Source organism: Propithecus coquereli, unplaced genomic scaffold (assembly GCF_000956105.1).
Source record: "Propithecus coquereli isolate 6110/MARCELLA unplaced genomic scaffold, Pcoq_1.0 Scaffold291, whole genome shotgun sequence".
NCBI lineage: Eukaryota > Metazoa > Chordata > Mammalia > Primates > Indriidae > Propithecus > Propithecus coquereli.
In genome coordinates, this window is record NW_012148519.1 from 454,890 (window position 1) to 468,818 (window position 13,929).

Here is a 13,929-nt window from a genome sequence, read left to right on the forward strand (position 1 = left end):
AGCCTCTCAAGCAGCTGGGACTACAGGTGTGCACCACCAAGCCTGGCTAAGGGTTCTGCTTTAAAACTTGATTTAATACTCAGAATAAATCTCATCTGTCCTTATTCCCCTTCCACTCCAAACAAAGCTGGAAGGACAACATTTTACCAAGGCACTTCCTTCCTCATGACGCTCCAGGAGCTTGGGAACTCCGGGTGGGAGGTGGTATTGGGAGAGGCGGGCAGGGCCAGAGATGCGGATGTGGGGCTGGAGCAATTATGACCTGGAAGCTGGTGGGTCTGAGGTCTTCTGCAGGAAGGGTTGGGGAGACCTAGATAATGTGGGGACCAAAGGGGATAGATGGAAAGATGGGCAGGAAGAATCCAGCTCATACAGCAGTGAAAATGAGCGATCTAGATTTATGGATAAATCTTTAAAGCAAAATGTTAAGGCATGGGAGCAAGTTCTGCAGAATGCATACAGCGTGATACCATTTACATACAGTTTCGATGCATTGTTCAGGCTGCCTGGTGAATACACGTATTCAATTTATTAGTTTTTTGTACTTGATGTACACCTTAGCTACTTGGCAAAACATTTAAAACTTGAAGAGCCATCCTCTAACCCCAGGCTCCAGCGACGGCCACAAGTGATGTCTTCCAGACCTTTCCCTCTGCCTTGATTTTCTGGTGATAGGCCGGCATCCTTGTCTCCCCACGCTGTCCGGCCTGCACGGGGCCCTGTGGAGAGTGACCGTGAGGGAGTCCCAGGAAGGGGCAGAGCCTCGGGAGCCTCCTGCTTTCTGGGCAGGCGTTTGAATGCGCTTGGGCAGCGAGGTAGCCTCCCCAGAGACCTGTGCAGTCCTACAGTGACCTTGTTTCCCGAGCTCAAAGCTCGGGATTCTCCTCATGCCCAAGGGGTCTGGTCGAGCCTGATCCCTGGCGGGTTTAGGGATAACACAAGGACGGGACTGCAGGGTCGAGGTCTCTGCTCTGGATTTGGGAGACTCCGTGGCTTACTCGGGGAGGGAGACGCGCTGCAGAGAAACGCTCACGCTTGGGAAGTGAGCGAGACCGCCCAGCGCTCCCGGGCCAGACCGCAGCGGCCCAGTCCCCGCCTGGCTCGAGCTCAAGGCAGTCTGCTTCCTCAGCCCGGTCCGCTGAGACCTCGAGCTCTTGGGCAGAAGGTGGGAGATACAGGGTCTTGCTGGGGGGACTCCAGGGGTGCTCTGGGCGCGGACGTTGGAAGATTTGAGATGAAGAAACATCTACTCACCAGAATTTTAAGAGGGCGGAGGAAGGGCGGAAGGAAGGCGCCAAGAAAGGAGCAGTTGGACTCAGAACTGCACTGAATGCTCCAGGAGTCCCCAAACGCTACTTACGCCCCCGGGGTGCGGGCTCGAATCTGCCCCCAGCAGCCCGCTCCCCGTTCCCTTGCCCACCCTGCGCCGATGCGGGTCCGGCTCCCTCCCTTCGGTTTCCCGCAGCGGCCACCGCCCAGCAGCAGCGCGCGCCACCGCACCGGCCGGTCCCCAGGGTCGGGCGTAGCAGAGTCAGACCCTTCGCGAACGCCCAGTACAAGTTTGGTAATAGAATTAAGACAACAAACTGAAAACCGACTGTCCCGCATAAGCCCGGGATGTGACGACGTCTGCAGTGGGCGACGAATCCAAAGAACAGTTTCCCTTTCCGGTCAGCAACGAGCCCCTGCCGGCGCCTGCCCGGGTCGCTCCGGCCGCCACACCTACGCAGGGCGGGCCTCGGTCGGCGCCCTTAGCCGCTGGCATCACCCCTTCACAAATTAAAGCACCGGCAAAAGAAAGGAGGCGGAATCGACATGCACGAATTATTGGGGGCGGGGGTGGGGGCGAAAGCAGATGCTTAATTTTCTACTTCGCCTGCGCGCTGCTGTGCCCGCATCTGTCAACTCCCCCTACCCCACTTCCCCCTCCTTCCCTTCCCCCTGCGCCCCGGCAGCCGGAGAGCCGAGCCGAGGACGCGCGAATTCTAGCAGGAATCCAGGGACTCGGAGGCGCGGGGCGAAGAGACTCCGGAGCGCCCCTGAGCCCGGGGCATCCCGGGCAGACCCGGAGAGGGGCTGGGGAGGTCTGGAGGACCCGGGGTTGCGCCCAGATCTCCTTCCCTGGGTGGAGTAAGAACTGCAAATCTCGAAAAAATTAATCGGACGACGCAGAGGAGCAACAAAGAAGCCTCCTCCTCAGCCTCCCCAATCCACCCAAAGTTAACCAAGGCTGTCGTCTTTGCAGGAGTGGGTTTCCCAGTCCGTGTAGACGACACGACTGGGCTGTCCGTCTGCTGCGCGACGCCCCGCCCCGTGGAGTGTCACCGAGCCCGGCTGATATAAGGACCGGGACTGCAGGGTCGAGGTCTCTGCTCTGGACTTGGGAGGCTCGGTGGCTTACTCCGGGAGGGGGACGCGCTGCAGAGGAGAAACACCGTCAGGTAACGAGCGAGTCCCCCGCGCTTGTTTGCGCAAATCCTCCAAAAACCTGCCCAGGTCCCCGCCGGTTCTCCGAGGGTGCTGTGGCGAAGGCGGGGTGCGGCGACCGCAGCTTCCCAGGCCCGAGCTTGCCGGGACAGCTGCTTTCCCGCTCGAGAGACTGGGTTTGTGGACTCTCCGGCGCAACTTCCAGCCCCAGCGGGCTGTGGGGACCCTGGCGCCGGGAAGCCTGGGACGCCGGGCGAGCTGGGGAGGAGGGAGAGGCGCGGAGCGGCACCGCCTAAGTCTTACCAAACCAAGCTTGGTAAAATTTCCCCGTGGTTCAGGAGCACGAAGGGCTTCAGAGATAACGGCTAAATTGAGTACCGACGCTCCCGAGGATGAAGCCAAGTGAAGTTGTGGCCTGGGGACAAATAGGGTCAGTGTCCAGTCTGTTTACAAGGCGCGGTGTTCCGGAGGCTTGCCCGTAAGCCCCTGGCTTGGAAGGTCGGTCTCCAAACCGACAGACATCCCACAGGGTGGGCAGGCTCCGGGGTAGCCGGTGCAGCCCCGTATCCTCAGTAAAGTGGCTAACTAGAGCCCCTGTGGATTGTCCTCAGAGGCTGCGGCTGCGGGAGTGATCCGGTTTCCCGTTTGCACGAGACTGTCCTAGGAGCCGGAAGGAAATCCTTTAGGACTAGTGCTGGAGAGAGGGGCTGCTCGGCTGTGGGGCTTTTGTAATAGCCCCGCCCGTTCCCCTGCCGGTGGGGCGTGGCGGACGTGGTGGTTGGGACCTAAAGCCTCTAGGAGGAGACCCGGGCTGTGACTTAAAGTCTGGCCTTGATCCAAAGGGGGACGAGCCTGCGCCTGCCTTGGTGGGGAAACAGAAACTGATTCTTAATCGGTCTGTGTGGCGCGGGGTGAGGAGGTGAGACTTCCTGGGGCCGGATACCAGGCGAGCACTCTATGCCAGAAGTATTCATTTAAATGTCGCAAGACTTAAACTCTTTTGTTTTAAAAAATGAGCAGTCACAAGTTTTATTACCTCCATGCAAGTGGAAGAAGAGGGAAATGCCATGATCCACTCATCGCCGGTTTATGAAAATTCACAGGTTTTTACAGTAATCCCCCCTTATACAGGGGGTTGCGTTCCGAAACCGCAGATAGTAGGGAACAGAGTCTGTAGGGATTACATACTATTTTTTCCCTATACTTTCACCTTTTCACTTAAAGGAAGCACTTTATGGCTTCTCTTTGGCATATCTGAATTGTCAGCATCACTACTCTTGCTCTTTGGGGCCATTAGGTAAAATAAGGGTTACTTGAACACAAGCACTGCCACAGTCAGTCCACCAAGTGACTAAGGGAGAGGGGAGGGAGTAGGGAGGAAGCGCATACAGGGTGGATGGCTGGACAGAGGGATGGTTCACCGCCAGGGCTGCAGGGAGCGGAAAACATGAGACTTCATCATGCTATTCAGAATGGGTGCGATTTAAAACTGATTGTTTATTTCTGGAATTTTTCATTTAATATTTTTGGACTGTGGTTGACCACAGTAACTGAAACCTCGGAAGAGGAAATCAAGGATAAGGAGGGACTACTGTATATCTACCAGAAAACAGAAATGGATTTCAGTATTATTGTCATGGCAACAGGACGTAAGTAAATTCATAATTCAGTATCTCTCAAGGCTGATGGACACATTCACAGGCCGGAGCAATAGTCTCTGGAGACCAGGTGTCTTAGAGGATTCCTTTGCTAGGAAAAAAAAGATCTACAAGGGCAATTTAAAGGAGCAAAATACTTCCTGCTTTTATGCACCTGTATGGGAAGACAGCACATTTTCTTTTATTTTGCTGGAGTAATTTTCTCTGGCGGTTAGGAGAGCCTGCTGTGTTCTACTGAGAGAAGAGTTGGCAAACTTGAGAAGTGTAAATGTACTACATGTAGTGGAAAGCACAGGGCATCATTGTCAAGTGAATTTAGGGGGCATATAAAGGTCTCTGTGTGGAGTATGCAGAATTTGAGACTATTTTTCTTTGAGACAGAGTCTCTGTTGCCCTAAGTAGAATGCCGTGGCATCAGCCTAGCTCATAGTGTTACAGCAAGTGTTACAGAGACTGGTCCCAAAGGAATAACCGAGCGGCACGCAGAGAGTTGGAGAGTCAGCGTTTATTCTCGCCGGCGGACCCAGAGGAGACTTGTCTCCAAATTCTGAGCACCGCTTCCTTATTTTTGTCAGGTTTTATACTTTTTTGGGGTTAGACATATCCAATAGCATACAAGCATAAATGATTAGCCAATTAGCAATAGGATTTAAAAGATAGCCAATTAGCAGCACTTCTTACAAGCATTAAAGTTGTAACAGGCTCATAACTTTGCTTAACTGTTTTGTGGTTTTAGCTAACAGGCGCATAATTCTACTTAGCTTCCTTCCTGGTTTTAAGCGGAATTAGCATTTGAAATTTCCCCAACAATAGCAACTTCAAACTCCTGGGCTCAAGCAATCTTCCTACCTCAGCCTCCCATGTAGCTGGGACTATAGGTGCGTGCCACGACGCCCAGCTAATTTTCCTATTTTTAGTAGAGACAGGGTCTCGCTCTTGCTCAGGCTAGTCTTGAACTCCTGACTTCAAGCAATCTTCCCACCTCAGCCTCCCAGAGTGCTAGGATTACAGGCGTGAACCACTCACCCAGGCCTTATCATTAGTTTTTGAGTACTCTGTATATAATCTAGATACAAGTCCTTTATCAGATATATAATTTGTGAATATTTCCTTCCAGTCAGGGGCTTGTATTTTCAACCTCTTAAAAGAGGTTGAGTTCTTAGAGGAAAAGATCTTAAAGTCCAATATATCATTTTTTTCCTTTTATGTATTGTGTATTTAGTGTCATCTTTAAGAAATGTTTGCCTAACCCAAGGAAAAATATTTTCTCCTATATTTTCCTCTAGAAGTTTTATAGTTGAGAGACTTAATATACATGTGGACAATGGCCAGCCCATATATAAAAATAGAACTCTGACCGACAATCTCTACAGCAACCAGCCTGGGAACCCAAACAAACACCTCACTGGCAGTTAGCCAGCAGTGGTCAGGACTTGGCCAATAACTGACCACTTGCCTAATTTTTGCTCCCACTTGCAACTCAGGATCAACCACAGAAAGCCAAGTATGTTTTCCAAACTAATCATGCAGGGCACCCCTTTCTGAGTTAGCCTGCCTGCAGCTTCCCTGTGACAACAACCTTGAATCACACCATACCTGAGCCTTCCCTTTTGGTCACTACAAAGCTTTCCCACTCCCCTGCCTGGTTTTGAGTCTCTGCCAAATGCAAGTGATGGTGGCTGACTCCCTTATTATAGTGAGCTCTGAATAAATAGCCTCTACTTGTTCCCATCTGTGTGGTCTTCACTAATAGCCACAGTTTTCCTGGAGCTTCCACCAATATACCACTTCCTATCACTGTGGACCCCAGCCTTCAACCAGGTGTGGTACCTACAGAGGCCACCGGTGCCTCGCTGCTAGCAGCTTGTTGAGCTTGTGCTGATGTGGTAAGTCAGCACTGGCTCTGAACTTCTCTTTTTTGTGTGTTGAGTTCCTCAGCTATTAATACTTATGCTCAGTTTGGTACCTGGGTTTTGTTCTTGGCTTTTGTTATTGGTTCCCATTTGTTTGGCATCCTTGGTGGAATCAAGACATTCCCTTCCATCCCTTTTTGCTCTCTTTTTTATTAGTTTGTGTTGTGCCATTTAAAAAATGTCCTGGGAAGGACAATGACAGGGTAGAACACAGGCACAGGCTCTATACGCCTGTTCCATTGACCTCACAGCCAGCGAGTTTGTGGTTCTCCCTGAACTGGTGTCCACTTGGAAAAACTTTGCTGTGAGTCACCAGTAAAACCAGATGAGGTTGTCCTTCCACCTTGAGTATTTGATCTTCACTGTGATCCAGGGAGAGTGTCCTCTCTGGTTTTCCTCCTTCTCGGGAGGGGCACAGATTATCAGGTCTGTGTTCAGAGGTGGCCAACTGTAAGGCTGGGGACTTTAGACACGAAGTGTACAAGCATTGCATTCCTACCGACAGTCACCAGCTCGCCTGGGGTCTAGAGCCTCCCTCTTTAGGAAAAACTGCTTCTTATATGCACAATGCTAACTTGTGCACCTGCCTTCCTAAATGGCATAACTTCAAGGATGATTTGGGCCTTTAGTGGCCACTCTGGGGAACATTTGACTTGAAAAAAAATTGTTCATTTGAGAGGCACTTTAGAAAAGTGAAGGAATATGATTTCTCGGAACCAATTGGACAGAAGTTTTTGATTGGTGTGCAGAGATCTCCAAATGAGATTCTGAATCAGAAGTTGTTTCATTAAAAGATTCTTTGCCCAAAGCTCATGAGCAATTTGACGCACTGAAGCAGCAACCGATTAGACTCATTTCCCTAGTAAATCCTTCCCCTCCTTGCTGTCCCATTGCCTCCTGGTATCCAGCTCTCTCTCCACCCCCCCATCTCTGATCTCTCTCCTGCACTTCAGTCAACTCCTCCCTTCTCTTCCCTTTGTCCAGACCCCTTCCTTTTAACCAAGAGCTCTCCCCAAACTCCAAAATGCCAGGTGCCTCTGAAGATCTATCCCTCTCCATTGAGCCAGAGAAGCAGGCAACTATGGACCAAACCTTGGACCTGAGCTGAATTAAAAGCTGTGCTTAAACACTTCCCCAAGCCCAGACAAGACCAGTAAATGTTAATGGAAGAATTTAGAATTCTTTTGGTTGCATGTGACTCAGGGTTACCTAAGCTGTATTAACTTGTAGACATGTCAGTTGGAAACTCAAATACTAAATCCTAGAGGGCAAAAGCTGATTGGATTGATTCAGAAAGGGACCTACGGGATCCCTCTTTCCACAGTAAATCTTAGGGTAAAAAATACAAAGGTCCAAAAAGTAGGGCAAAGTCTCCTAAAAACCATACCCAAAACATTTCCAATAAAAATTGATTAGACCGTATATTATTTTTTTGAGATAGAGTCTTGCTCTGTCACCTGGGCTAGAGTGCAGTGGGTCATCATAGCTCACTGCAACCTCAAACTCCTGAGCTCAAGTGATCCTCCTGTCTTAACCTCCCAAGGAGCTGGGATTACAGGCACGCACCACCATGCCTGGCTGATTTTTCTAGGACCATAATTTAATCATGCAAACACGGAAAAGATGAATTTAGAGGAGATTTTTCAGGCTAGACTAGGAAATAACTTTCAACAACATTGGGAAGTTAAAGAAGATGCTGACGTAACAGCAGCCTTTCATCTCATTTTGTCAATGGAGCTAAACCTGAAATTGGAGACTTAATGCTAAAACAGAAATTAGAATGGAAAATAGCCCCTTTGTCTGAATTATAACATTTTGAAAGGGCTTTAAAATCAAAAGTGAAACAGGATTCAAAATAAACTTGTGTCCCACTTCCCAACACATCCTCTGCAGCAAACAGCCAGCGAAGCCAAACCGCGTTCTATAATGCAGTTGGCCAAAAGCAGTCAGGACTACTGGCTTCCCTAATTTTTGCCCCTGCTTCCAACTCAGGACCAACCAGAGAAGATCAAATATGTTCCCCAAACCAATCACACAGGATGCCCCACTTCTAGTAAGCCCACTTCCATCTTCCCCACGACAATAATCTCAAATCAGAGCATACCTGAAGCCTTCCCTTTTTCTCCCCACCATAAGCTTCCCCACACCTGTGCCTGCCTTTAAGTCTCTGCCAAATTCAAGTGATAGTGGCTGACTCCCTTGATATAGTGAGCTCTGAATAAATAGCCTCTGCTTGTTTTCATTTGGGCAGTCTTCACTTATTTCCACATCGTTTTAGGTTTTACATTTGGGCCTGTAGCATTTTTTGAGTACATTTCTATAAATGGTGCAAACTATGGATTGAAGTTTATTTCTTTTGCATAAGAATATCTAACTCTTCCAGTCCAATTTGTTAAAGACTACACTTTCTCTACTTTGCACTTTTTTTGAAGGTTAGTTGTCATATATGTGTGGGTCTGTTTCTAAACTCTTCATTCTGTTCCATGAATCTATTTATCTGTCTTTATACCAATACCACATGATCGTGATTACTGTAACTTTCTAACGATGCTTGAAATCAATTAATTTTAGTACTCCAGTTTTGTTCTTCTTTTAAAGAGATTTACGTTATAAAAAACTTACATATTTACCCGTGTAGTTACCATTTCTGATGCTCTTCACTGCTTTGTGTATTTTTAAACTTTATCATTTTCTTCCTGCCTGAAGCACTTTCCTTTACATTTCTTGTATTGCAGTCCTCCTGTTAATGAATTCTTTCAGCGTTTGTACGTCTGAGAAAGTTTTTATTTCACCTTCATTTTGAAAATTAATGTTAAAAAATTGAAGTGCAATTCACATGACATCAAACTAACCATTTTAAAGTGAACCGATCGGTGCCATTTTAGTACAATGACAATGTTGTCAACCACTCCCTCTATGAAGCTGCAAAACACTTTCGTCACTTCTTAATCCAATCCCATTAAGCAGTTACTTCTCATTTCCCTCTTCCCCCAATTCCTGGAAACCACCAATCTCATTTCTGTTTCAGCGACTTTATTCATTCTGGACACGTCACATAAATGGAATCTTATAGTATGTGACCTTATGTGGATGGCTCCTTTCACTAAGCGTGTTTGCCGGGCTCATCTACGTTGAGACATGTATCAGTGAACCATTCCTTTCTGTGGCTGAATAATATTCTATTGTATGGATATGGCACCGTTTGTTTATCCATTCTTCTGTTGATAGACATTTGGGATGTTTCTACCTTTTAGCTACTGTAAGTAGTGCTACTATGAACCTTTGTAACTTGTTGAGTCTCAAGTTGTTTGAGTGCCTAGTTTCAGTTCTGGTGGGTATGTACTTAGGAGTGGAACTGCTGGGTCATATGTTAATTCTTTGTCTAGTATTTCAAAGAAACTCCAAACTGTTTTCCACTGTGGCTGTACATTTTTACATTCCCACCATCACTGTATGAGGGTTCCAATTTCTCCACATCCTCACCAACACTTGTTATTTTCAGTTTTTTTTTTCATTATAGCCATCCTAGTGGGTATGAAGTGGTATCTCATTGTGGTTTTGACTTCCTTTTCCCTAATGACTAATGTTGTTGAACATAATTTCATGGGCTTATTGGCCATGTATAAATCTTCTTTGGAGAAACATCTATTCGAGTTCTTTGCTCGTTTAAAAAATTGTGTTGTTTGTCTTTTTGTTGTTGAGTCACATTCATTTTTAAAAGGTATTGTCACAGGGCATAGAATTCTAGGTTGACAGGTATTTTTTTCTTTCAGTGGTTTAAAGATTGTTTGAGGTCAGGAGTTCAAGATCAGCCTGAACAATGTAGTGAGACCCTGTCTCTACAAAAAAAAGTAGAAAAATTAGCCAGGCATGGTGGTGTGGTGACACACACCTGTAGTCCCAGCTACTTGGGAGGCTGAGGCAGGAGGATCCCCTGAGCCCAGGAGTTTGAGGTTGCAGTGAGCTAGGATGATGCCGCTGCATTTCAGCCTGGGAGACAGAGCAAGATTCTGTCTCCAAACAAGCAAATAAAAAATAGGTTAGTAATCTTCCCAAAGACAGAAAACTAGCAACTACTGGGGGAAGAGTGCAAACTCAGGTTTTTCTCCTTCTACAGCCCAAGCCATTTATTATCATACTATGCCATCGTCCCTTTGGTTATTGCCTGTAGCACAGCTGAACGAAATTATTGGATAGTGAGACCAATCAAGTCACAAAAATCCCCCTTTGAACTGATTTCATGCATATCAAGCAACCTTCTGAAATCTGGCTTCACACGTTCTATACCTACAGGAAGAGAGTCAGTTACTTTGAAATAAATGCCCAAGTTCCCTGACAGTTACATTTCCCACCGAACAGTAATCAGGTACCACTGTGGCTCAGATACTTCAGTCTATTTTGAGTTTTGGGTAATAAATCAGTTTCCTTCAGGCCTGTCAACTTCGGGGTCCTAAAAAGATTAGTTTTATGATCGTGTAAGCCTAAGACTAGATTTGGGATACAGTTAAATTCACCAAGGACCTGCCATTCCAGTGGTGATTCTTGGCAGCTGGGACATGTGGCTTTTCCTGGCAGACCCCAATAACTGAGCTCTTTTGCCGATGTTTATATTGTGTATCTAACATTTACTACCAACTGGATCTCAGATTCTTTTTGTCTACTAAAGTACTTTTTTTTTGCAGCAGGGCTTGATGTTTCACAGAGTTACTGTGGAGCAAGCTGAATATGGACCAAGTTGCGCCCTGATGCTGAGATGTTAGGCTCAGTCTTGTTTAAGCCTTTGTAGCTGAAACTGCCCCTCAATGGCCTCTGCTCACAGAAACAGAGCTAGGATGTATATTTATAATTTTTTTGACAAGATGGGAACCATTTGGGTCAGGAGAAGCTAAAGGATCTGCTCTATAGCAACAATGATAAATTACCAATCCAATCTGGTTTGTTCCTTCCCAAAATTGGGCTTATTATAAAACAAGCTGAAGATCGACCAGGTCTCAGCGAGAGGAGAAAGACAAAGAACGAAGAAAAACAATAAACATCAGCACACTGTAGAGACACCTCTGAAAGCTTTCCAGTTGCTTTCCGGCTCCAGTCCACAAGTATCATTGTAAAATTTCCTATTTTCTGCAGGTGACCGGAGAGACATTGCCAGTCAGAGAACTTGGCAGAAAGTTACCAAAATCAGAGCATAAAAATAACATCTTGATCATTTCTGCGGTGGCAGTGGCCTTTCAGTGGACTTAGCTCCTCAACCTGCCCTACACACTTAATTCATGCATGAATCTGGCCTCAAGCTAGATGGGAATAATGAAGTGACTAACCTCAGAAGGGTGGCCTTAATCTGTTAATCTTCCTGCCTCCCTGTTCTTGTCCTATTCTAACAGTTCTATCTTTCTGTTTTTCAGGAGAACATTTCAGGAATAGGCCTATTCAGGAATAGGTCAAGTGCTGAGAAGATGAGTCTCAACGTTGATTTGGAAACAAATTTTGCTGAGTATGTCCTCGATGTAGGAAAACTCATCCTCGGGACTCAGCAGAGGAGGGAAATGGACCCTCAACTTCAGGAGAAACAAAATGAAATCATCCTGCAAGCAATATGTGCTTTGCTGAATTCTGGTGGGGGCATGATCAAGGCTGAGATTGAAAATGAAGACTACAGTTACGAAAGTCATGGAGTAGGGTTGGATTTGCCCCTGATTTTCAGAGGCTATTTAGATGCGATGCAGCAGGGAAAACTCTTTTTGATTTTTGTGAAATCATGGAACACAGAGGCTGGTGTACGAGTTGCTACTTTGTGCTCCAATTTGTACCACAGACAGAGAACATCTACTGATGTCATGGGTTCTCCGGAAGCTCTGGCGTTCCTCAAAGGGAGGACTAAGACTCCCATGAATGTAAATGATTCCAATTCGTTAGGGCCACAGGAAGCTCAGGGAGGTGCACAACATGAAGGTTCCGTAGAGGCCTCGGCTGCTGCTTTATTTGATAGAGCACAGCTTCAGTATCTGGAAAAACTCAACTTTCCTGAGTCCACACATACCAAATTTATAATGTTCTCAGCAAATGTGTCACAATGTATTAAGGAGAGACTCCCCAAGTGTGTTTCTGCATTCGCAAATACTGAAGGAGGATATGTATTTTTTGGTGTGCATGATGAGACCCGCCAAGTTATTGGATGTGAACAACACAAAATAAAACTTACCACCTTGAGGGATACTATTAATGGCTGTATTAAGAAGTTACCTGTCCATCATTTCTGCGCACGGAGGTGTGGAATACGATATGCCATTAAATTCCTTGAAGTACACGATAAGGGGGCCCTCCATGGATATGTCTGTGCGATCAAGGTGGAGAGATTCTGCTGCGCGGTGTTTGCCAAAGATCCTAACTGCTGGCAGATGAAAGACTGCCGTGTGAAACAGCTGGCCACAAAAGAATGGGTAGCTTGGATGATGGAAGCCGACCCAGGTCAGGGAGCAAGACCAACAATGATTGTAACGTTTGCTGGTGATGGGCTGGGCAGAGAGGAAAGGGTGTTATGGTATTCTTTGGAATCTGGGGGACAGAGGTACTCTCTGAGTTGCAGATGCCTGATTTATTAACTCCTACAGATGCGGGAGGGGTCCCTCCCCTTCCTTCCCCCTACCATCTTGAATATTCTGCATTCAACTGATGCTCAAGGCTGTAACCCCACTAGAGGTTGGTGCAGGGGGCTGTTTGACCTACTTATTTCTGTTTTCACATCCTTTATCATGTTTATATTCCAATCTTTTCTTTCCCTTCCCAATTATGAACTTGCATTAAATTATTTAAGAAATTCCTTTTTCACATGTACAGATATGTCCTCTTTAACTAAGTATCACTTTCCTACGACTTCCCACTCTTGTCTGCTTCCCTGGATTAAATATTCTCCCTTTCTCATTGCCCCACTTCCACTTTTGAACCAAAATACGACCAAACCATGGCTTTCCCTCTTTTTTCCCACATTTCCTTTTGAGAGAAAACACGTGATGCTAACCATTATTGAAAAGTCACAGAGCAGTGTTGGTGATATGTATCCACCTTGGAAAAGGAAAGACTGAGATGAAATTAGATAAAAGAAAATCAATGGTAGCTTCTTCAAAAGTCCAGAGAAAACAAAACTCCATTTCAGAATCTGCTCAGAAATCTATATCCATTGACCTTCCCATCTTCTAATCATATTTGTTTAAAAAGAATCATATTCTAAAAATATAAAAATAGTTTTCTTTCAATATAATTAAATTAAAAACTGTTATTCCACACTATTTTTTTTCCTCAGGAAGAAACCTCAGTAGGGTTTCCTGAGCTAACTTGGAATATAAACATGAATATCTGTGGGCTGTGGCTGGAGTTATAAGACCAAGTGAAAGACTCCGCAACACAGCTCAGCTATAAGATGGGGTCGGAATTTTTGCATATTGAACGCTTGGTTCTTATTTCCCAAGATATTTCCAGGTTTTCTGAGATGGTCCTTGAGCTGAGTTTGTCATCCGCCACACCCCGCAGCAGAGCTGTGTACACTCATAAGAATTTGGAATGTCTGAAAGAACAGCGGAAACGTCGCTTTCCAGGTAATTTGTCATCTCTGGTTGCTTTGGAACATGTCAATTGTTCATTTGTAGGAAAAAAAAATTGACTCCTATTTTATATTTTATGCAAAATCAGTTCCAGAAGGTTTAAGGATTTACATATCATAAACAAACTTTTAGTAGAAAATGTACATGAGTAATTTTTGTCATTGGTGTAGGGAAGGATTTCCTAAGCCAAATACAAAAGTGCTAAACTGAAACAAAAAGATGGATACAATTAACTACTTGAAGATTAAGCCTGGATGTGGTGGTGTGTCACGTGCCTGTAGTCCCAGCTACCTGGGAGGCTGAGGCAGGAGGATTGATTAAGCAGAGGAGTTTCAA

The 13,929-nt window shown here is 46.0% G+C and overlaps 1 protein-coding gene across 1 annotated transcript in view; it reads left to right on the plus strand.

Moving 5' to 3' along the window:
* Positions 1-2,360: 2,360 nt before the first annotated feature.
* The window catches only part of SLFN5 (schlafen family member 5), a 17,646-nt gene continuing 6,077 nt past the window's right edge, over positions 2,361-13,929 (plus strand). Inside the window, exons 1-3 of the mRNA XM_012648621.1 lie at positions 2,361-2,441; positions 11,401-12,463; positions 13,462-13,587. Coding sequence (XP_012504075.1) covers positions 11,452-12,463; positions 13,462-13,587 — 1,138 coding nt within the window. The 5' untranslated portion in view covers positions 2,361-2,441; positions 11,401-11,451. The remainder of the gene's footprint in view (positions 2,442-11,400; positions 12,464-13,461; positions 13,588-13,929) is intronic.